At 45.9% G+C, this 21,863-nt stretch overlaps 3 protein-coding genes across 7 annotated transcripts in view; 1 reads left to right on the forward strand and 2 right to left on the reverse strand.

Annotated features, from left to right (window-relative positions):
- Positions 1-6,564, reverse strand: part of WDR90 (WD repeat domain 90) — a 39,384-nt gene extending 32,820 nt beyond the window's left edge. Inside the window, exons 1-7 of the mRNA XM_072982331.2 lie at positions 6,501-6,564; positions 5,298-5,389; positions 3,878-4,054; positions 3,105-3,243; positions 1,997-2,167; positions 337-460; positions 1-68 (exon numbers count right to left, since the gene is read on the reverse strand). Coding sequence (XP_072838432.2) covers positions 1-68; positions 337-460; positions 1,997-2,167; positions 3,105-3,243; positions 3,878-4,054; positions 5,298-5,389; positions 6,501-6,510 — 781 coding nt within the window. The 5' untranslated portion in view covers positions 6,511-6,564. The remainder of the gene's footprint in view (positions 69-336; positions 461-1,996; positions 2,168-3,104; positions 3,244-3,877; positions 4,055-5,297; positions 5,390-6,500) is intronic.
- Positions 6,565-9,550: 2,986 nt separating this feature from the next.
- Positions 9,551-18,285, forward strand: LOC110087137 (adenine nucleotide translocase lysine N-methyltransferase). 5 transcript variants are annotated; one of them, XM_078381478.1, is made up of 5 exons: positions 9,551-9,774; positions 10,118-10,222; positions 11,706-11,846; positions 12,383-12,433; positions 14,865-18,285. In XM_078381478.1, the coding sequence occupies exons 1-5, from the start codon at positions 9,622-9,624 to the stop codon at positions 15,114-15,116; spliced, it is 702 nt and encodes a 233-aa protein (XP_078237604.1). In that variant the 5' UTR covers positions 9,551-9,621; the 3' UTR covers positions 15,117-18,285. The 5 variants fall into 5 exon arrangements, with proteins under 5 accessions (XP_078237604.1, XP_078237606.1, XP_078237605.1 ...); XM_078381479.1 differs by having other exon boundaries at positions 9,614-9,774; positions 11,623-11,846; XM_078381480.1 differs by lacking the exon at positions 10,118-10,222 and having other exon boundaries at positions 9,560-9,774.
- Positions 17,075-21,863, reverse strand: part of SEC14L5 (SEC14 like lipid binding 5) — a 41,974-nt gene continuing 37,185 nt past the window's right edge. Inside the window, exon 17 of the mRNA XM_078381477.1 lies at positions 17,075-20,611. Coding sequence (XP_078237603.1) covers positions 20,506-20,611 — 106 coding nt within the window. The 3' untranslated portion in view covers positions 17,075-20,505. The remainder of the gene's footprint in view (positions 20,612-21,863) is intronic.

The raw sequence follows: 21,863 nt of genomic DNA on the forward strand, positions 1-21,863 counted from the left end.
CTGCCGCAGGAGCTGAAGCGGCTTTCTGGATAGAGTCAAACGGCATCTTGGATCCGTCAGAAGGAAACCTGCATCAGGACAGCAAGGGGGGAAAAGAATGTACAGTTTCATTGCTTTGCTTAATGCTTAATTTGTTAGGTTTTTAATTCTATTTTTTTTTTAAATATTGTGAGCCACCTTGGGATCCCCTTATCGGGAGAAAGGCAGCCTATATATAAAGCAAGCAAGCAAACAAACAAGGAAATAAGTAAAACCAGTTTAAAAAAAGTAGAACGAAGTTGAAAAAGGAGGAGCCACTATCTAGAACCACAACAATTAGAAATGAGCAAAACTTACTGAATGTGGTCATAGAGATCATGCCAATTTTCACCTTTGGGCACGGGAAATGCCATTTCTCGTGGCATGGGAGAGGCGCCGTGCAGGGCCAGTTTGGACTGCTGAGCCTCCGAAAAAGTCACGCCTAAAACCAACAAAAGGAACAACAGAGACAGAGGCGTTTCCGTAAGAAGAGAATCCCTACCATCTCGCCCATCTCTGCATCTCGACTTCCCCTGAAAATGGCATTCTTGCCCTTAAAGGAATAGCCAGTAGGTAAGGGCAACTCTTCAATGTGGCAGTGAAATCAGCAGCTTCTCCCTTCCTGGCCCCTGTACGAATGCAGGCTAGCCAGTGGTCAAAAACTGAAATTGCAATTGACTTGAAATTGCAAATTAAGGGCAACCATGCAGTGGTTTTTCCTCTTCTTGCTTCCTGTCAATTGCCTGTTTGCCTTGATCACAAAAATCACACTGTTGATATTGTTAGAGGCCGTCAAGTCACTATGAATTAATGATCTCCAAAAGGCCGCCTCGTTAACCGCCCCACTCAGGTTTTGCAAACGCAAGCCTGCGACCTCTTTGATTGTCTGTCATTGTAGGATGTGAACACTTGGTTCTTTTCCTACTGCTTTCCACTTTTTCCCTAGTGGAATGACATTACATGAAAAAGAGGGAGAGATGGAGAGAACTGCTGGAAAGCTCAGGGTTTGAGGTCTCTGTCTGCTGAGCCAGACCCCAGACAAGGGTCTGGATTCCATCCTCTATAGGCTCCCTTCCAGCTTTACAGTTCTAAGATCATTATTATTTGATTATTATGGGAAGAACTAGGAAAGCAAAGAAGAAGTCGAGATCCTGTAGATCAGTGTTTCCCAATCTGGGGTATCACAAAAGTGTTTTCTGGGGGGGTCCTGGGTCTCCTAACATGTGTTGATTAGCGTTTGTTCATCTCTTCCTTGACCTTTCGGAGCGGGATAATAAAGTTGGGATGTATGTCCATGTTTGAGAAGCAGGGCCTTTGGGGAGAAAGAAGCCTCCACTTTCTGAGAAGGGATAACCTGATCTCATTAAGAATGTATTTTTATGCAAACGTGACCGAGGTGGTGGTGGTTGCAAGTGGCTTGGCTGTTGGAAAAAGAGGCCGTAACTCAAAAATACAGTGGTGCCCCGTATAGCGACAATAATCCGTTCCGGAAAAATCGTCGCTATCTGGATTCGTGGCTATATGGGCAAAAAAGCCCATAGGAATGCATTAAAACAGGTTTAATGTATTCCTATGGGCAAAAACTTACCTTTTAAGTGAAAATCCTCCATATGGCAGCCATTTTAGCTGCCCGGTATGCGAGGAATCCGTCCCAGCTTTACCCGGTGGCCATTTTGGAACCGCCGATCAGCTGTTTCCCCTGACATTGCTATGTGAAAATCAGTAAGCGAAACGCTTACCGATCATCACAAAGCGATTTTTGGCCATTGGAAACATCGTTATGCAATCACTTTTGCGATCGCAAAAGACTAATCGCTATGCGGATTCGTCGTTAAACGGGGTGCTCGTTAAGCGAGGCACCACTGTACTTGGCAATCATTCCTATAGATCAAACCACCGCTATTTCTAATATCGCCCTTGATCGTAAGATCGTGGCAGCCACGTGGAGAAGGCCACCACCTCTGCACACGAATCTCACCTGGATCGAACAGCAAGTCACTGGTGAAGAGGTTTTTCACCAGAAGGTTGGCACACAGCTTCACGCTCTTCAGGTGGCTATATTTTCTGTTCAGGTACAGGGAGAGGATGTAGCGGAGGTCAAGCATCAAGCAGGTCCACCGTACGTGGCTGGGAGCCAGGCCCACCAGATCTAGAGGGAAGGAAACACACCGGGGACGCACGATCATGGAACGCACAAACACACAAGAATCCTAGGCTAAACATCCATAGAAAGCCCATCACGCCTTTCCTACGCTTCTGATTTTCAAAGTAGAGGAGGTCAGTATAAGCCAGGAAGGAACTCTGCGCTCAACCACAACTTCTCCCGGCCAACGTGAAGGATCTAGTAACGTTCAGCTTCTGCCTGGTATAAGCTTTGCAATCTTGGTCTGTTTTATAGGAAAGCAAATGCTGGAAATAACCACATGCACTGCTAGCTATGGCCAGGTTAGGTTTCGTGGGGGATTTTGAAGATTCTGCCTCTTCAGTCATAACCATTTCCTGCAAGTAGACCTTGCAACCCAACCACAAAACCCTCCTTCTTAAATAAATATGTGAAGTCACAGAAAAAGTGGAAAGCAAATTTGGGGGCGGGGGGGGACAACAGATTTTTATAAGGATAATTCATTGGAAAAATTGGAAATTTGGGAGAATTCAGGAGGGAAAACATCCTATAAAACATCTCGCTTGGAATGAGTGAAAAGTTAAGACAAAGCTTGACGTACACAAAAAGCCACAAACGGCTCCTTCTAGGGCCCAGCTGTGGTAAGTTCATGTTTAGAAATATATATTTCCATGATTTTTAAAAATATTTTCAGACTTTGGGTAAATGAATCAGCGGATACGGATCCCGCGGATACAGGGGTCCTCCTGTACTGCATGCATCTCTAATATTTTATCTGGGGGAAAAAAGGGAGGAATGGTATTTTCCCTATTGTTTCGAAGTCTCCAGAAGTTTTACTCTTCTTTCCTCCTCCAGGAACCTGGATCTATGCCACGAGAGCCACCAACAAAAGCACACTGGGCAGGATGGCTTGCCGAGAAAACATCCTCAAAAAAAAAAAATTTGGGCTGATCTCTGTACTCACCTCGCTTGGAAGTCCTGGCTGTGCGCTCATAGACGGATCCCTTGGCCGCCTCACAAATAAACGGGAACTGGAGCCACGTGGCGGTTGACTTGAATTCCTTAAAGAGGTTAGAAAAGGAGATGCGGACGACTTGATTGTCCTGTAAATAAAGGCAAACAAACAACCTGCTCAGGAGTAGACATGGTCTAGAGGGGCGGGGTAAAAATCAAATAAATAAATAAATAAATAAATAAATTGTTGTCTCGCTAGAACAGCAGCAAACTTTCTGTGCTTCAGAAACAATTATGTATCTATAACAAACACGTTCTCTACAAGCCAGACCAAAATCTTGAGCGAAGCTGCATTTTCTATAGAGCACACAAGAAAATGGCATATTTTCTCTTATCATGCAACATTGATTTTGGATTACAGTAGTTACAACTTTCCACAGTGTATTTTGTAAACGGGGGAATATATGGATATTCCGTAAATTCAGCTATCCATCAGCCGCATACGAGAGTTTGATTCCCCCACGGAGCCTCCTGGACAGAGGCTGGACCGCTCTGCTGTATTCAGAGGATGATGACAATAAGGAAACCAAACTCTCCACCAGGGATGGTAGCAATAGGTAGTGACTACACCCTACAAGCTTCCAGATAAGGCAGGATCTGAACTCAGGGGCCTAACACACAAATATCCCTGCACCGCCTCAAACAGCCCCACGCCATCCTATTGTTTTACGTTACTAACCACATCCCTGGTCATCCGTAACAGGAAGAGGAATCCTGACCTACCTCTGTGGCAACATCCAGGTGCACCACAAAATATTTCGCCGGTGCAGGTTTGAAAAGGAGGTAGAGGTAGCGTCCAGTGAGACCCAGCGACTGCGTGCTCGTCTTCGGGAGCTGGAGGTAGTTGCTCGCCGGAACGGCGCCACTGATGCGATACACCGTCCCTTTCAGAGTCTTGTCCTGGACCGAGGACATAAAACAGGAATGAAAGCCAGGCCTTTGCAGGGAAAATGGGATCAAAGTTTCATAAATCAATCCATCAACCTTTTTACTGTACGATCATAGATTTCGGCAAAACGAAAAAAATAAGGGAGATGATGCTGCGGCTTTCTTAGCAGCCAAGAAGACACAGATCAGAAACTCCTGTTGTCGTCCTCTCTTTTCATTTCCCCCACTCACACAGAAGAAAAAAACCCATATACAATCAGGATAAGATAACCTTTGGCCACCGGCAAGCTGATTTTTATTTATTTATTTAAAATATTCTACCCCACCGTTCTCCAAAAAAAGGGATACAAAGAGGCTTTCATCATTAAAACACAATATTAAAGCTAAAAACAGTGAACTATTACTATTATTACTATTACTATTATTATTATTATTATCCTCATCAATGACCAGGACGATAAGAATACATTATTTAAATAAAATCACGTATCAGAGACATTGGACAAGACATGACACCATCAATACACCGTCTGGCTCTTTTCCAACATTTTACTCAAATATTAAATGACTTAATAACATCATATTAAGGATGTTAGGGAAAGCATTACTAAAACAGATGTAGAAAAAGCAAAATGCAACCCATCTCATTTCAAAAACTCTCCTAGGCATTCTGTAGCTATCCGTACCGACCTTTGTTGCGCTATTTGTGGTTTTTTAATTGTTTATTTAATATACGATTAATAATAATAATAGTTTATTACACTCAGCCACCAGGAAGATTAATGTACAATTATTCTATGTTCTAGTCTCTGAAAACTGCCTAAAATAGTACATGACACTAATGGAGCTGTATATAAAATATAGTAAAGTAAATATATATATATATATATATATATATATATATATATATATATATATATATATATATATATATATATATATATATATATGTATATATATATATATATATATATATACACATACATATATATATATATACATACATATATATATATACATATACATATATACATATACATACATGCATACATATATATACATATACATATACATATACATATACATATACATATATATATATATATATATATATATATATATATATATATATATATATATATATATATATATATATATATATATATATATATATATATATATATATATATATATATATATATATATATATTCTTCAAGTGAGTGCCTAACAAACATCAGGAGCTTTCGATATTACCATAACGGTGGTCACGTCACCTTCCCTGGTGGATCTTTTCCATTCCTCCACTTTAAAGTGCTTAAAGACATTCAGATATGGGTGTTGCCACACTGCACAGAAAAAAGAGAGAGAGAGAAAATTTATTTATTTATTTATTTATTTATTTATTTATTTATTTATTTATTTATTTATTTATTTATTTATTTATTTATTCATTCATTCATTCATTTATTTATTCATTTATTTATTTGATTTATAACCCTCGAATTATGGGCAAAATAATCCCAGTTATTCAAATTACTTGCTTTTGCTTCACATCTGACACAGATTCCCTGTGATATTTCTAAGGATGAAAAAAAAATGAACCCTGAAGTTGCATTTAAAAGAACACCCCCTTTTTAGGGCATTTTTTCCCCCTTTCATTCCCTCCCCCCCACTTTTTCATCCAGGCCGTTCGCACAAATTCTTCATTAAAGGTGGAAAGGGAAAAAGAGAGGGGGGTGAACTGGGGGGGTGTCTGTGGTTAAGGCCCCTGGGCCCCGAATAATCCTGGGGCGCCTTCAGGAGGCAAGGTTTTTCTTTCCAGAGATGGGAGCGGAAGCTGCACCTGTTGAACTCCTGCCTCTTTCCCCACATTACAAAGAAATACGTAATTAAAAAGCACACCATTTCCAAGAAGGATCCCTTGGCACTGAAAACCATCCCATCAGGCAGCAAAGTTACTTTTCCATCAGGACCATTTCCAGCCTAGACCATTCTCCAGACGCTTCCTGATGGTGTCACAGGCAGGAGCCCAACCGGTGCAGCTCCTGGCACACACACACCGCCACACCTCCATCCTACCTCCCCAAAGAAACCTCACTACCTCAGCCTGGCAGGCTGTTTCCAAACCCCAATGACTCCCCCAAAGGCGTGCAGGAGGGAGAGGGCAGGCAGCAATCCAACCGGTGAAGCCTAGACCAGATTTTTTTTTTTAAAGGAGGCTGCATCTGACGAATTTCTGCCCTTTCGTGCAAGGAACACGGGATCCCTGAAGGAAAAGGGAGTAGGATGATTCCCTTGTTGATTTGGGGGGGGGGAAGGAGTCAGTGGGGCTCAGCCCACTTGGAGGGAGGGGGACTCAGAGCCCCATTCTGCCCCAGAGGGACTCCCAAACCCATCATCCCCAGGCTCTGACGCCCTCCTTTCCCCCCTGCTCCCCCCCCCACCCTGGAGGGGTACCTTTGGCCATGGCGGCGGCGGCGGCGGCGGTGCTCAGCTCCCCCCCCTCCTTCCCCGCCTCCTTCGCCGGATTCAACCCTCCCGCCTCCCTTCCCGCCGCCTTTGCCGCCGCCACCATAGAGTCGCCGCCGAGGGGCCAGAGGGGCTGCTCGGGAGGTGGCAACAGCGCCCCCTAGGCGGGAGGAGCCGCTCGCCATCGGGCGCAGGAAGCCCTCGTCGCCCTGGAGAGGGAGGCTCTGACATGTAGATCTATGAAAAATTAAAGAGGGGTCCTCGGCTTTGGTGTTTTTTTTTTTTTCCTCCAAGTGGGGAAAATCAACAGTGGGGTGTGTGCTTTCGGGTTTTTTGTGATTTTTTTTATTTTGGGGTGTGTGTTTGTTGTAACATCCCAAAGCCTCAAGAGAAAAAAAACAGGGTTCTCTGGGGGAAAAGCAACGAGGGTGGGAAAGGCAGCAGGGAAGGAGGAGGAGGACCCAACAAGAGAGGGACCGACTCTGTGAAGGAAGCCACAGGGTTGGCGTTCGCAAGAGCTGAGCAAGGCGGCAGAGGGCAGGATATGTTCCTGAGAGAGGTCAGAAAGAGAGGGAGAGCGAGGTGTAGCCCGAAGTGGGGGGGCCTCTTGATTTGAACCCGCTCTCCCCAGTCCTGGGGCGGTTTTTGGCCTCGCACCCACACCCTTTAATTGTGTCCGACTTCTGCTATACGCCCATATGTATTCTCTGCGGAACGCTTGTGCCTCGAGGTGCTGTTTCCCAGGGGGACCTCGCTAGGGGACGGACTGCAGTGCCTTGGGATAGAGCTGCGCTGTAGAGCTAGGGTAAGGTTAACATAGAGAAAAAGGAAGAGTGGCCCACTTGTTGCAGAGGGCGTCGAAAAGGGGCGCCGCCTGTTGGAGGCAGGCAAGGGGGAGGAAAGGGACGCGGGCAGTTTGGGGGGGTCCCCAGGGCTTGGAGGGCAAATTGGGCTAACCCCCACCCCGTGGAGTGGCCCCATAAGCTTAGGGAGGAATAAACACTAAGCCCCCTTTTAGCCTGAGTTTATATTTCACTCAATAAAGGAAATCTCTCTGGATGGTTGTTGTAGGTTTTCCCCATCTGAACAACCAAGTCTGAAGGTTTTTCCTTCCTAACATTTCACCAGTCTCTGTGGCCGGCCGCTTCAGAGGACAGGAGTCAGAACTCTGCCCATGCTCTGTTGCTCTTTGTGGGATACTTGAATATTTATAGCTGTGGGATCAGCTTTCGTCCTTTTCAGGAGACGGGGTGATTAGGGTGATCGGCGTGTTTTTTGTTGTGGACGGATTGTACAGCTGTGCACATGATGACACCTGGTGTGACAGAAAAATGAAGTCATGTATTTTCTGATTAGTCACAGAACTGTCCGTAAAATGAGCGTCTTTATCTGCTATAAGTCAGATCACTTTTTCCTATGCTTCATGTCATGTTATGCTCTCAGAAGAATGTCTCTTCCCTATGTATATATGTAAATAGACGCTCAGTGTCGTAAGTATCTCTGCTAACCAATCTCTCCTTACTCGGCTGGTGTTATGAGAATACACATTATCATCAAAATTCTCAACAAATACACCAGGACGTAGACTGTCTCTGTAAATCACATTGCAGGACAGCGCAGGCATCCGGCAGAAATATGATCTGTTCATGTTTGGCTGGCACACACAGTCGCGAAGCCAGGCATGGGGCTGCCTTTTGTCCTCCGAAGGCGTCGCTGTACTGGCTGTGTTATGCACAAATTTACACAGAGACAAGGCAAAGTCCACCTAGGTTGGGGGGCAAATTTCAACCCCGTTGAAAGACGATGAGATCTGGTGAGTTTCTTACAGATGTTGTGAGCAGAACGTGCTAATATTTTTGGGAGGGGGGAAGGTTTGCTTTGCTTTCATAACCGTTGCATGAAGTTCTTGCAGGCAAGCTTAAAAAAAAGAAACTGACTGCACACCCAAAAAGATTCTCTGTCCCTTCACTCAACCCAACCCAAAACGGAGAATTCAAGAGTGAGCATGGGATGAAGGAACTAGAAACAATCTTTAAGATTCAGGACATCAGGATCATTCAGACGATGGCATGCAGGCTTATTGTGTGCCGATGAGATAACCGGATAAAGAAGGAAGCTGATACGGGGGGGAAAAATAATTCATTTGAAATGGGATTTTGGGAGTTTTATGAATATTATGGACCACAAATGGAGAGTTCAGCTAGAAGACTGAGAGCAGGAAAAGCAGCAATAAAGGAACTAGAAAAGATATTCAAGGGTAAGGATGTGTGACAGGAGATGAAGACCAAGATCAACCACCCTCTTGTATTCCTGGTCACCCTGTATGGGTGTGAAAGCCGGACAGTGAAGAAAGCTAATGAGGGGAAATGATTTGTTAGAAATGTGGAGCTGGAGGAGAGCTTTCTGGATACTCTGGACTTCCAGGAAGATGATCAAGTGCTTTGGGCCCATCATGAGAAAGCAGGACTACCCAGAAAAGACCATTGTGCTAGGAGAAACTGAAAGCAGCAGGAAAAGAGGAGGAACAAACATGAGATGGACTGAGTCCCTAAAGGAAACCACAACCTTGAGTTTGCAGGAGCTGAGGAGGGCCGTTGAGGACAGGACAGTTTGGAGATGGCTCATTCTTAGGTTCACCCTAAGTCAGAAATGACCGGAAGGTGCAGAACAGCACCACCAATGGACCACCAAAAAAAACCACAAATAGATTCTAAATTAATGCATGCCTGAACTCTCACTAGAAGCTCAAGTGACTAAACGGAGGTTATTGTACTTTGAGAAAACCAGACTCACTGGAAGAAGCAAGAATGTTAGGAAGAGCGGGATTCAGGAGGGAAGGAGGCAGACCTAATATGAGATGGATAGGCTTAATAAGAAACACTACGACCCTCAGTCTGTAAGAGCTGAATGTTAATGATGGGATGTTTTGGAGACCATTCATTCACAAGGGCCACTAAAGGCCAGAAGTGAATTGGCAGCACATAACAACAATGCCGTTTCATGCAGACGGGGGCCTGTGGGTGGGGAAATGCCATATCATTGAAAACTTATTTGCTTGTCTGTCTTTTTTGTTGTTGTTTCATTTTTGGGTGTGTGTGTGTTTGCAGGCATGGATCTCGAAGATTTAGAAGAACTAGCAACAGAGCTGCACGGAAAGGGGAAGAACTGGGACCTTTCCCAGATTTTGGCAGGCGCCGGCTTCACCCTGTACGTGGCATGGGCTGGACTGCGGGCGCTCGGGCTCCGTCGGGCGTCCCTGCAGGTATCTGGATGATGGTTATTTTCAGCAGCTGGTCCACAGGGGTACGAATCAGGTGGATGAGACCAGTCTCTGGTTTGAAGGGGGAAAGTGGAATGCCATCCTTTGGGCCCCGTGGGCAGCATCAGCCACTGCCGTCTGCTCAACAAAGCAGGGTTTCTGGGCTCAAAATGCAAGCTGGATAGTGGAGTGCCATCACAGAATCCTAGAATCACAAAATCAGAAGGGGCCTCCATGGCCATCGAATCCAAACTCAAGACATCGGCGCAGATCTTGCCTTCCACTTTTCCCTTGAATGCTTCCACGTCTTTCTACAAAGCTCACGGGCCTTTTTTCTTCAATCCAGGTGCCCTATGTGCCCTCCAGTGCCAAGCAAGTGAACAATATGATGTCACTGCTAAAAGGACGCTCCGGCAAGCTGGTGGATTTAGGGTCGGGCGATGGGAGAATTGTAAGAGCCGCACAATGCCTCGAGCGTGATATTCCCCAAAGGCGCTCGCGTGTTGGAAGAGTGGGTGCATGTAATCACTTATTGCTCAATTAGGGTTGAGATACAGAATTATTGCGTTGGAAGCGGCCACTAAGGCCATCAAGTCCAACCTCCTCCTTAAGGCAGGAATCCAAATCAAAGCAGATTCTAACAAAAGGTGGTCCCACTTCGTCTCGAAGGCCTCCAGCGTTGGAGCGCTCACCACCTCCCAATGCCATGGGCTCACTGCTTAAACAGTCATGGAGCTTTTCCTGATATTCCACCTGAATCTGGCTTCCTGTTGCTTGAGCCCATTACAAAGTGTCTTGCACTCTGGGATGATCAAGGCCAAATCCTGCCCCTCCTCTGGATGACAACCTTTCAAGTATTTGAAAAGTGCTTCCCTATCTCCCTCCGTCTTCTTTTCTCAAGGCTAAACAGGCCCAGTTCTTTCACTCTTTCCTCCTGGGGCTTGGTTTCCAGTCCCCTGATCCTCCTGGATGCCCTCCTCTGAACTTGCTCCAATTTGTCAGCATCCTTCTTAAAGTGCAGTGTCCAGAACTGGGCACAGAGGTCTCTAGATGAGCCCTACCCAGTGCTGACTAGAGAGGGACTAGGATCTCATGGGATTTGGAGACTATACCTCTGTTAATGCATCCTAGAATTGCATTGGCCTTTTTTGCAGCCATATACAAGATTGAGCAACCTGCTATCGTGCCAATAGTGCCGGACTACAACTCCCATCACACCATAGCATTGGCCATGCTGGATGTTGTAGTCCCTCAAGAGATGCTGTTGTCTTCTCCTTAGGACTGACTCACAAAGACCTTAACGCGTCTCTTGAGAATATCGTTTTGAGAGCTAAAATAAAGAATGCATGCAGATATCCCTCTACATCCTTCAGATGTGGCTGGACTACAACATCCAGCGGCTCTGGCCAGCACGGCTATCTCCTAGTCTTGTATTGGTGTAAAGATAAGCGTGTCTGCATAGGAAATAATAGCATGCGTGTAGAGTCCTTAAGACAGACGAACAAAGACCTTAACGCATATCTTGAGAATGTCGTATTGAGAGCTAAAATAAAGAATACATGCAGATACCCCTCGACATGCATGCTATTATTTCCTATGCAGGCATGCTTATCTTTACATCAATGCAAGATGAGGCGATACCTTTTATCGGAGTGCTGAAAATCAAAGAAATGAAAAGCTTTTGTGGAGGAAATTCTACTTCTTCAGGCTTAGCACAACCCCTTTCACGGATAGTTCAGAAAACTCTGTGCAAAATTTGGTGGTACATATTTATGAGAGTTGATGTAAGTCTCCTGAGGCTAATCTTCAGATTTTATGGCCTCATAAATCTTTCCAAATTTATGATCTCAGTAGTGGCTGAACACCGCCCGACACGCAAGCCACACCGCTCTACGGACACCAGACGAGGGGACTCATTCGGACTGTCCTTTCAGGTCCTGGAGGCTTACAGACGAGGATTCAGACCCGTGGTGGGCTACGAACTCAACCCGCTGTTGTTGCAACTGTCCAGCTTCCACGCCTGGCGAGCCGGTTGCTATGGAAAGGTTTCGTACCGCCAAGAAGACTTTTGGAAGGTAAATTCCTGCTGGCACAGGAACAAGAAGCCCGGCCTTGAAGCAGGAAGCGTGTTCCTTCTAAGCCAGAAGGAGCAGCTCCCGTTTCAAGATTGGCATCGTTTCCTCTCTGGTGGCCCTTTCTCCTGCTTCGCAGGGGCCAGTCCTGGGTCTGACGGGTTATGGGAGAGCGGTCCTCTTTTTGAAGGTGATTTTTGAAGCCCTCTTTTGGACATGCCATCCAAACTGGGGGTTTAAAAGGGAGCCCTAAAAAGGGAGTGCAGGGGGGTTCCCCAACCAGCCACATCTGAACACAAGACGGATCAGGCCCTCTTACTTTCCAGCATGTGGTGTATTTTATTTTCTGTGTAAAAGACAGCCGTTCCTTTCACATCAGTATGCACACCGTTTAGAGGAGAGCGGTGGGATGGTAAAGAGAGGAACCAAGTGGCCCATCTTGTGAAGGAGGAACGCTCCATTTTTCAACATTTTATTGCAGATTCTGCTGGTCTAGTCTGAGCTTATTTCCCCACCACCACCCTGTCTTTTATTTTAAGGCAAATCTCTCCGATTGCAACAACGTCACTGTGTTCCTGGCCCCGAGTGTGGTAAGTGCAATCTTTTAGCTAATTAAATCCAAGACACCGAGAGAGAGAAAAAAGCCATTTTCCAGGGGTAAAGTGGTGGGATGCTTAACCTTTGGCCTACCATGTTAATTTGGATTCCATCACCCGAGATTCCCGAAGGGCATGGCCTCACCCGGGGATTCTGGGAGCTGGAGTCCAAAAGATCCGGGGAGCCTAAGGTTTGGAACTGACACAGCGCTTCTCAACCGTGGGTCACCCAGATGTTCTTGGACTACAACTCCCAGAAATCCTAGGTTTTTAGGAATTTTCATCCAAGAACTTTTGGGGACCCAAAGTGGGGAACCATCTGAAAGGATGCTGTGTGCTGTCCAGTCAATTCCAACTGATCATATCCTTCCCAAGTTTTCTAAGTTTTCATAGGTGGTTCCCCAGACCCTCCTTCTGCAGAGGCTCTGAGACTGTACAACTTGTCCAGAGCCACACAAACAACAGGGTGCAAAGTCCGGTTGACCGCCCAGGTTCTGGGTGCTTTTCGCTGGCCTCGCTCGTGGGAGACATGGTGGGGATCCTACCTTCCAGCCAGGGCGCACCAACTCACTGAGCTATACTGAAGGATCTTTCACTGGAACTGTGTCTGGTCCCATGTGGCCAGCCAACAACTGTTTGCAAGGGAACCTGCAGAATTACAATGGTGCCTTGCTAGACAGTTACCTCCGCATGACAGTTTTGCTATAGTGATTCGCAAAACAGTGATTCCTATGGGGGAATTTCGCTGGACAATGTTTGGTCCCTGCTTCGCAAACCAATTTTTGCTAGACGACAATTTGCTTTTTGCTAGACGATGATTTCGCTAAACAACGATTTCACTGGAACAGATTATCATCGTCTAGCGAGGCACCACTGTAGCTTGATTTTTCTCTGCTGCTGGGTACTGTTGCTATCTTTTTAAGGACTCCAGTTCCATAAAAGGCCCTTTCTGCATCCACGGTTCAGACTTTATCCTAACAAGATGGAACTGCAGCTCCGTGGCAGAGTCTTTGCTGCGTGCAGGAGAAAAAAACCCTCCGATTAAATCAAAGCACCCTGGTTTACAGAAATAGTAGAGACCTTAAGTCCGTGAACAGCGCTAAGGCCAATTAGAAGAGATAACCCTAAGCTAGGAGGGTTGACGTGACGGGTCACTCGCATGCATCTTCCTTCATTAATTCAGGTTAACCTCACGCTTGGTTTCTGGAGGCCTTCTGTGAGAGCGTTCGTTCTGCATGCAGGAACTCCCCAGTTCCATGCTGGGCATTTCGAGTTCAAAAGGAGGATTGGCAAGAAGTTAAGAAATAGCCGCTTTAGACACCGACACGAAGGAAAACACTTTTGGTTTATTGTTGAGAAGGACTGAAGAAATCCCTTTGAGGATACTTTTCTACTGATAGTCAAAAGGGCATGTACCCAAACCCATGGTACAGTGGTGCCTCGCATTACGATGTTAATTTGTTCCAGCGAAATCACTGTAGAATGAAAACGTCGCAATGCGAAATTAAAAAGGCCATAGAAACGCATTAAAACCCGATTAATGCGTTCTGATGGGCTTGAAACTCACCGTCCAGCGAAGATCCTCCATAGTGTGGCCATTTTCGCTGCCTGTGCAGCGAGGAATCCGTCCCAGAAAAGAGCGGGGAGCCATTTTTTTTACCCTGCAGCCATTTTGAAACCGATCAGCTGGCCAAAAATCGTCGCTTTGCAAGAATCGGTTCCCAAAGCAGGGAACCGATCATCGCAAAGCGAAATTCCCCCACTGAAACCATCATAAAGTTATATGATGTTCCCCGTCTAGCGATTTCATCCTTAAATGGAGCACTCATCTTGCGAGGTACCACTGTACTTCAATATTGGCAGAGTCCTTCATTTTCATCTTGGTGGCCTTTCTCTTCTGGGGCCAGGCGGTCACCTGAGAGTCCATCCACTACTGAAGAACACCAATTATCCTAGAAGCGCCGCACACGCTCCACTGAGGCGCCACATCTGTGCGCTCCATGAACCAAGCTGCTGAGTAAATGCCATGGCCGGAGGCTGAGCTGCTGACTCTCCCCCCCCCCCTTTGGACTGCAAACTCAGCCAAAACGTGATGGGGTGCGGAAGGGGGAGAACGTTCCTTTTCTGTAGAGGTTTGCAGTTCGAAATACGTTGATCCCGAGTCACGAAATCCGAACGCAAGAGACATGGAAGTGGGGCTAGAGAGAAGTCAGTGGAAAGCCCGTCTTCGCTATTCCACTTTACAGTTTATGTTAGGAAGGACAGTTTTTGTGGATATGGATAACTTTAAAAAAATATTATTTAAAATATTAGTGTGAGGTTAGAAAGAACAGCATGGATTGTGTTCTCCAAAGCTTTCTTCCTCCTGCAATTCCATTTATTGCTCTCTGTTGGTGTCCTCCTCAAGTCTCGTCTTCCTTGGTAGGTACCCCCGCTGGAGAGAAAGCTGCTTTCTGAACTCCCAGAGGAAGCCTGCGTGGTGGCTGCCCGCTTCCCGTTCGTCAAATGGACACCGGCCAGCGTGGCTGGGGATGGTTTGGAACAAGCCTGGGCCTACAACATCCGGGACGTGCGGCGGGCAGAGCAGGCCACGGCAGGAGGACGCCCACGGGAAGAGTCAAACCCAGTTCCGGAAGAGGAAGCCGTGCAAGAAAAAGGATGGAGGGAAGAGCATTGATCCTTTTCCTTCCACCGAGGTTGCTGTTAAGAATATATTGCCATTGTGCCTTTGTTTAGCCCAGAGTGCCACTGAGATGAACCGCCACGGATGACCACATCCGTGGCCGAAGTGTAGCAGAAGATGGAAAATCAGAAGGTCCTTATTTTTGAAAAGAACGGTTGAATGTTTTGAGGAACCAGTGGGTCCTTTCAGAGAGAAGCAGAGTTCTAGTAATCATCTAGGGAAGTAAAGACGCCCAAAAAGACAGGATTAGTAGGATCACCGCAGGAAGAGACAGAGGCTGCTGATCTTCTATCCCCGCGGGGCTGATCTCTTGCGATCCCTCAGCCAGGTTGAGAAATGAGAATAATCATCTTTATCTTTTCTCTGGGCTCACGTGAGGGCAAACGCTAAAGGCTGGATCCAATTGTGTTAAGTCCGTGTTAGAGTAGACCGACGGAATCGTGAGCATGTCTTAATTCAACACCGATGCCAACCGACCGGCTCAGCGGGTCAACCCTTAACTGGGTCAAGCAGCTGGATTTAGGCCTACGATAGTAAAGAACTTGGTCAATTAATAATCCAATGTATTACTCGTCCTACAAAGGTAATGTTTTGAAGAAATGCATGTAAAACTGAGGCAGTCTGGAAAGCAAATTCCCTTTAAAATGAATTCAAACCTGCTCTCACAACAGACCCAACGCTTCTCTTTCGTATACAATAATGGCGAGTTTGTTTTTTGTTTTAAAAACGTTGAACTATGTAAGGAAGGCAGCCAACGAGGCGGACCTTTGAGAAACAGCACCATGAAGACTGGAGGGAGGCACTTCAGTTACAAATTGGTACTTAATTTGCATTTAATTCATTTTCCCAGTTTAAAAAGGTGTAAGTTACGGCACGATTGTAACTAGAGATGGGGGCAAACCACCGGTTCGGTAATTCGTGCCAGTTCGTTTTTCGGGCGAACTGTTCGGTGCTTCCTAGCCTCACCTCCTCCTCCGTGGGCGCCCGCTCAGAAGCCTCACCCGGAAGAAGCAGGGCAAGGGAGCCAGGACGTGGGGTCTGAGTAGGCGCCGGTCAGGGGAGGTGGGGCTCCGAAGCGCCGAAAATACCCGTTCGGCCAAAACACGAATCGGTACGAATGGCCGATTCGTGCTGCTCTCTCGCTGTAACTTCATCAGCTATAACTTCAATCTGTCTACGGTGTAACAGAAACCGTGATAGCGAATTTTATGGCGTGGAGGAGACCTCACTATAGCGTGGGGGAGAAATACCATGTTGGTACGTGCTGTGCTTCACGCTCAACTCTTGGTTTTTGAAGTGATGGCAAGACAGGTGGGGAAGTGTGTGCATTTTAGTACACCGAGTCATTACAGTCATGCCCCGCTGGACGATTACCCTGCTCTACAATCAATCCGCTTTACGTTGACATTTTTAAAACAATGTTTTAAATGGGTTTTTTTCATTGTGCGATGATTGGTTCCCTGCTGAAGAAAATGGCCCCCCGCTGTTTTCTAGGACAGATTCCTCGCTTTACAGGCGCCGAAAATGGCCGCCGTATGGAGGATCTTCGCTGGACAAGCAGGTATTCAGCCCATTGGAACACATTGAACGGTTTTCAGTGTGTTTCAATGGGGTTTTTTATTTTGTTTGACGACGTTTTCACTCTACAGCGATTTTGCTGGAACAAATTAATGTCGTCAAGCAAGGGACCACTGTACCTTCGCCCCTGGATAAGTTTTAAAGTAATTAACAGATCTTATTTCAATTACTTTTCGGAAACTGGAAAGTAACTTGTGGAATTGGAAATGTAACAGTAACAACATCCCTGGGGTGTGTGTGGGTGTGTGTGCTCTAGAATGACAAATATAATCACTATTCCAGAGTACCTTTTCAAGCTGGGGGTCTGTGTCTGATCACAAACACCCACAATGGAGATGTCTCCTCTTTCCCAACAAGTTACGTTAAAACAACTCTCCCGATTCATTCATTTATTTTCATTTGAAATTACAGTAAAGTGGAAAACAGAAGATGCATTAGTTAACACCCAGCCCCTGACAAAGGGCCCCTCCAAAACATAGCTTCTGAGTCACATTTGCCAACATGCACACAAATCGTGATCCGAAAACCAATTTTTTTTTTTTGTTGTCAAGAAGAATGAATCTCTGTTAAAATAAAAACGACCACCAGTTTATCAGCTTCCACATGTGCTCTTTTGGAATACCTCCTGAAACGGCGCACGCACCGAGGGCCAAGGAAGTGATATGTCATCACACCGCGGACCAAGGTAATAATCTGTGCCATCTTTAAAAGTCACTCAATTTTGGGGGGTGTACTTTTAGCAGCTCTCACCGAGTCTACCGAGACATGGATTAAAAAATTCTCCAGTTAAAACATCCACTTTCCCACCCTGTCTGGCATGCCACAGATGTACAACGGTGAAATGCCCTTAAGATAATCTTTTAACGAAGCCTGTGCAAAAAAAGAGGTTCGGTCTCTACATGTTGTTGGTTCTTCTTTTTTGCGCTGGGAAAAAAATCACAGTATAATGGCTCAAACGGAGACGAAAGCAAAGGAAAGGCGGTTCTCACCCGGACGGCCCTTGAGTTTGACGGACTTGAGCGTCTGCACCCATGAGGGGGTGTAGATCAGCAACTAGGAGCCGGTGGGTCAAAGCCGCCCACCCTCAAGAGTTACCCTTTGGGCCCCTGAAATAAATTGTGCGTGGTCTGGGCACATTTAGGGGGGGCGGAGTCCATACACGTTTTGGAAAAGTGTTTCAGAAGTAGCCCTGGGCTTACCAATACAGGTCTACGACCGCATAATAAAGCTTACTTACTTACCAATGGAAAACTAATTGCATATTAGGGAGTGACAGGGTGCTTTCGGATGTAAGCAAGATGAAATTGCTCCACCAAGAGCCCTCGTCATTCTTGACGAATTGGAAAAACCCTAATACGGTAGGAGGCCCGTATCTGTGAGATCAGTATCTGTGGTTTCACTTATCCACGGTCTGAAAATATTAATAGAAAAAAATCCAGGAAAAAAAAAACCACACTATTTTCACATGTATTACCAGAACCGGCCATGAGAGGGAGCCAAAGACCGTGCTATGAATGCTTGTTAGTGAAGAATACATAGCATGCTCTCTTTTGCCCTCTATTGGCCAGTTCTGGTATATGGTGAATTTTTTTTTTTCTGGATTTTTTTTCCCCTTTTACCATGCTATGTATAGCATTCACTCTTATCCACTGTGGTGGTGGGGTAAGCTTGGATACGGGGCTCCTCCTGTACTGTGCTCTCCAAGTAGACATTTCTCATCACTGTTCCAATCTTAGTTGGAATCTTTCTAAAAGTCAGAGAAAATGTTAAAGGCAGGTAACATTTCTCCACTTTAAAAATAAAAGGCAGCCTCAGAAAGCTTAAGGGAGGGGTATAAAGTGAAATTCAAACACTCCTTCACTGGCTTGTTTTCTGCTGAAAACCTCCCTAACCACAACTTTTTCATTTCCCCCCCAAAGTATGACATTCAATTTTTTTTTTAAGCCAAGAGAATGTTATACCTGGGTGACTCTCATTTAGCCCGTCATCCCAAGAAAAGTAAAAATACATCCGGACAGGGAGAACCCCCATTAAGTTCCATCTCACATCCTTCATCATTCCTTTTATTTCAGATACAGTAGAATCTCCATATCTGTGGGATCGGTATCCACTGATTCCTTTATCCGTGGTCCGAAAGTATTAAATATATTAAAACAAAAATTCCCAGAAATATGAATATTTAACAGCGGAGTTCTCAGGACGGGCCACTAGCGGGAGCCAGAGGCCATGCTAAAAATAATGTTTGCTATTATCCACGGTTTTCAGCATCCACAGGGAGCTGGCTTTGAACCGATTCCCCGCGGATACAGGGGGTGCTACTGTAAACGGAAGGATCATCTCCCCTACAAACCATTTCCATTCCACATTGAAGTGAAGCTTTGTCACCATCGATTTGAAAAAATCAACCCAAAACCAAGTACAGTACTTAATCATTCAAGGCCATATGGGCCGCGTGATTATATAACCAAACCCTCCACTTCCAAGAAGAGAAGGAGGAAATTCTCTATGTGCCACAGAAACATCCAGATGTGAAAGCTGTGTATCTACAAAAGAAATCTACAACTCAAGAGGATCACAGGCACATCCCTTCCCAGCCGCAAGAGCTGAGGATACGAGAGGGAGGGCCGATGCTTTAATAAATAGTCAAACCTATTTGTTAATAAATACTCGAGCAGTCCCTAGAAAAGGATACAAATAAGTTATGCGTTTAAACCTTAACCATGTCTGAATAAATACGTCTTCAGAATTGAGATTCGACCCCCCCGCACACACATACGCACACACACACACACGGAAGCATGCACACACACCCACGCGCTTGCACACGCGTGCGCTTAAAGCGCCCACCCTCGTTAGGAACGAGCTTCCCGCCGCCCAAACCAACAGCTCCTTCAAACATTGGAAGAGTTGTGGTTTGTTTGTGGGTTTTTTTGTGCCTGTAAAAATCAAATATTGCTTTGCTTAGCCCTTAGCGATAGAACTCGTTTTCCTACCCTGAGAAACGGATAGGGCAGAGGTGGATTCAATTATTGCTCGAAGACCTGAGGGGAAAAAAAGGTGGAGAAGGAAACAGTGCTTTCTCCTTTCAGAAAAGAAGCCGCTTCAGTTGCACCAGTGGAAAACTCCCTGGGATGCCAAAGCATGTTAGCTAGCAATGTCCAAATTTCTGGCCTCTGAGATAAGTTCTCTATAATGCAAGTAATCAGGTAACCTGGCCCAGCCCGACCACCCTTCCCATCTGTTCATGTACGTATTCGTTAATTTGCTTCTAATCCCTGCTAGCAAGGCGCCTCCTGCACCCTGTTGAAACACAAAAATGGCACTGTTGATGCCCCGAGAAACGTGACTATTAATATTATTATTATTTTTTTTTTTTTGCTACTCGGAAAAGACAGCTGTACAGCTCCTAATAGTTAAGGCAAGGCCAGCTAGCTCCGAAGAGGTAGGCTGACTGGGAAAAGCCCTTTAACCATAGGGGTGTTAAATTCATGCAAAAAAAAAAAAGAGGGGTGGATATGCGCCAGAAACGCACGGCGTTGTGACTACGCCGTCCGAGAAAGCGGATCGTCCAAGACTTGGAAAGCCGGAGATTCTTCCTAGAAGGGGAAGAAAAACGGACCAAGAGTTTCGAGGGGCTTTTCCGAAAGACGGTTGAATCGGGATCCCCCCTCGTCTCTGTGGTCCTCGGTTCGGCCGCCGTCGGGCACGGCCGTTCAGCCATCGGGCTCTTTGGCGCCATCCGGGGGGGCAGGCCTGAGGGAATCGTCTCGGCCCCACATTTAACACGCCTGCGGTGGGGGGGGCGCTATCTAGAAATCAGGGAGCTGCTCTGAGACTGGTTGGAGGAAGTCGTGGCTCTGCTGAGCTGGGAAAACCCACTGTTGCAAGACTCCAGACTGGTCATGGATCCCCTAAAGGGGAAAAGAAAAGGAAAGAGTTAGTTACAGTTTGGTATTGGGGTTCGTTATCTTTAAACCAAGTCATTAAACCAATAATGACAGTAGTTAACAACAACAAGAAGAAGACCAACTACATAGTAAATTTTGGTAAAACCTGTATCTGTTATATAATAGCAGTCAATGTTTTTTGGACAAAGTTCCAAACAGTAGTCCTAGAACGAGCTGGAATTTTCAGCATGAACACATTACTGAAACAGCGACGTCTACGTTGGCTTGGGCACGTTGTGAGAATGGCTGATGGTCGGATTCCAAAGGATCTCCTGTATGGACAATTTGTGCAGTGAAATCGCCCCAGAGGGAGACCACAGCTTCGATCCAAGGATATCTGCAAGCAGGATCTGAAGGCCTTAGGAATGGACCGCAACAGATGGGAAACCTTGACCTCTGAGCGTTCAGCCTGGAGGCAAGCGGTGCATCACGGCCTCTCCCAATTTGAAGAGACCCTTGTCCAGCAGGCCGAGGCAAAGAGGAAGTCACAAAAGCAGCAAAACCAGGGAGCTGGACAGGGGACAGATTGCGTTTGTCTGCAGTGTGGAAGGGATTGCCACTCTCGAATTGGCCTCCTCAGCCACACTAGACGCTGTTCCATGTCCTCCATACAGAGCACAGTACCATAGTCTTTCGAGACTGAAGGATGCCAAACTAACTAACAATGTTTTTATAATTTTTGATTAACTGTACCCTGTGTCAAGTAAGTAAAGTTTTATGATGCGGTCACAGACTCGATTAGACAAAGATAAAATACAGTGGTGCCCCGCTGGACGATTGCCCCGCTCCACGACAAATCCGCTTTACGATGTTTAAATAGGGAAAATCCACTTGACGGGAACAGATTTTTCGCTTCGCGACGATCAAAAACAGCTGATCGTTGGGTTTTCGAAATGGCCGCCCGCTGTGCAAAATGGCTCCCCGCTGTGTTAAGGACAGATTCCTTGCTATACAGGTACCAGAAAATGGCCACCCTATGGAGGAGCTTTGTTGGACGGTGAGGTATTTCGCCCATTGGACCAGTTTTCAATGCATTTCAACGTTGCTGTTTTTTTAACTTTCGCTTGACGATTTCGTTCTACAGCAATTTTGCTTGGACGGATCGTCGTCGTCAAGCAGGGCACCACTGTACATAAAATAAATACATTAAGCTAACACGTGAGCTTAAATGACACTGCAGTTTATATTTTAACTCAGACAAAACCCAAACCCTACT

The sequence above is a fragment of the Pogona vitticeps genome, chromosome 13 (assembly GCF_051106095.1).
Source record: "Pogona vitticeps strain Pit_001003342236 chromosome 13, PviZW2.1, whole genome shotgun sequence".
Taxonomy (NCBI): Eukaryota; Metazoa; Chordata; class Lepidosauria; order Squamata; family Agamidae; genus Pogona; species Pogona vitticeps.

Excerpts from the sequence above, each read along its gene's own strand:
- LOC110087137 (XM_072982711.2), top strand. The coding sequence starts at position 11,331 with ATGCAGATACCCCTCGACATGCATGCTATTATTTCCTATGCAGGCATG. Across the intron at positions 11,847-12,382 it reads GCCAAGAAGACTTTTGGAAG|GCAAATCTCTCCGATTGCAA; the intron begins GTAAATTCCTGC and ends TTTTATTTTAAG. Across the intron at positions 12,434-14,864 it reads TGTTCCTGGCCCCGAGTGTG|GTACCCCCGCTGGAGAGAAA; the intron begins GTAAGTGCAATC and ends CTTCCTTGGTAG.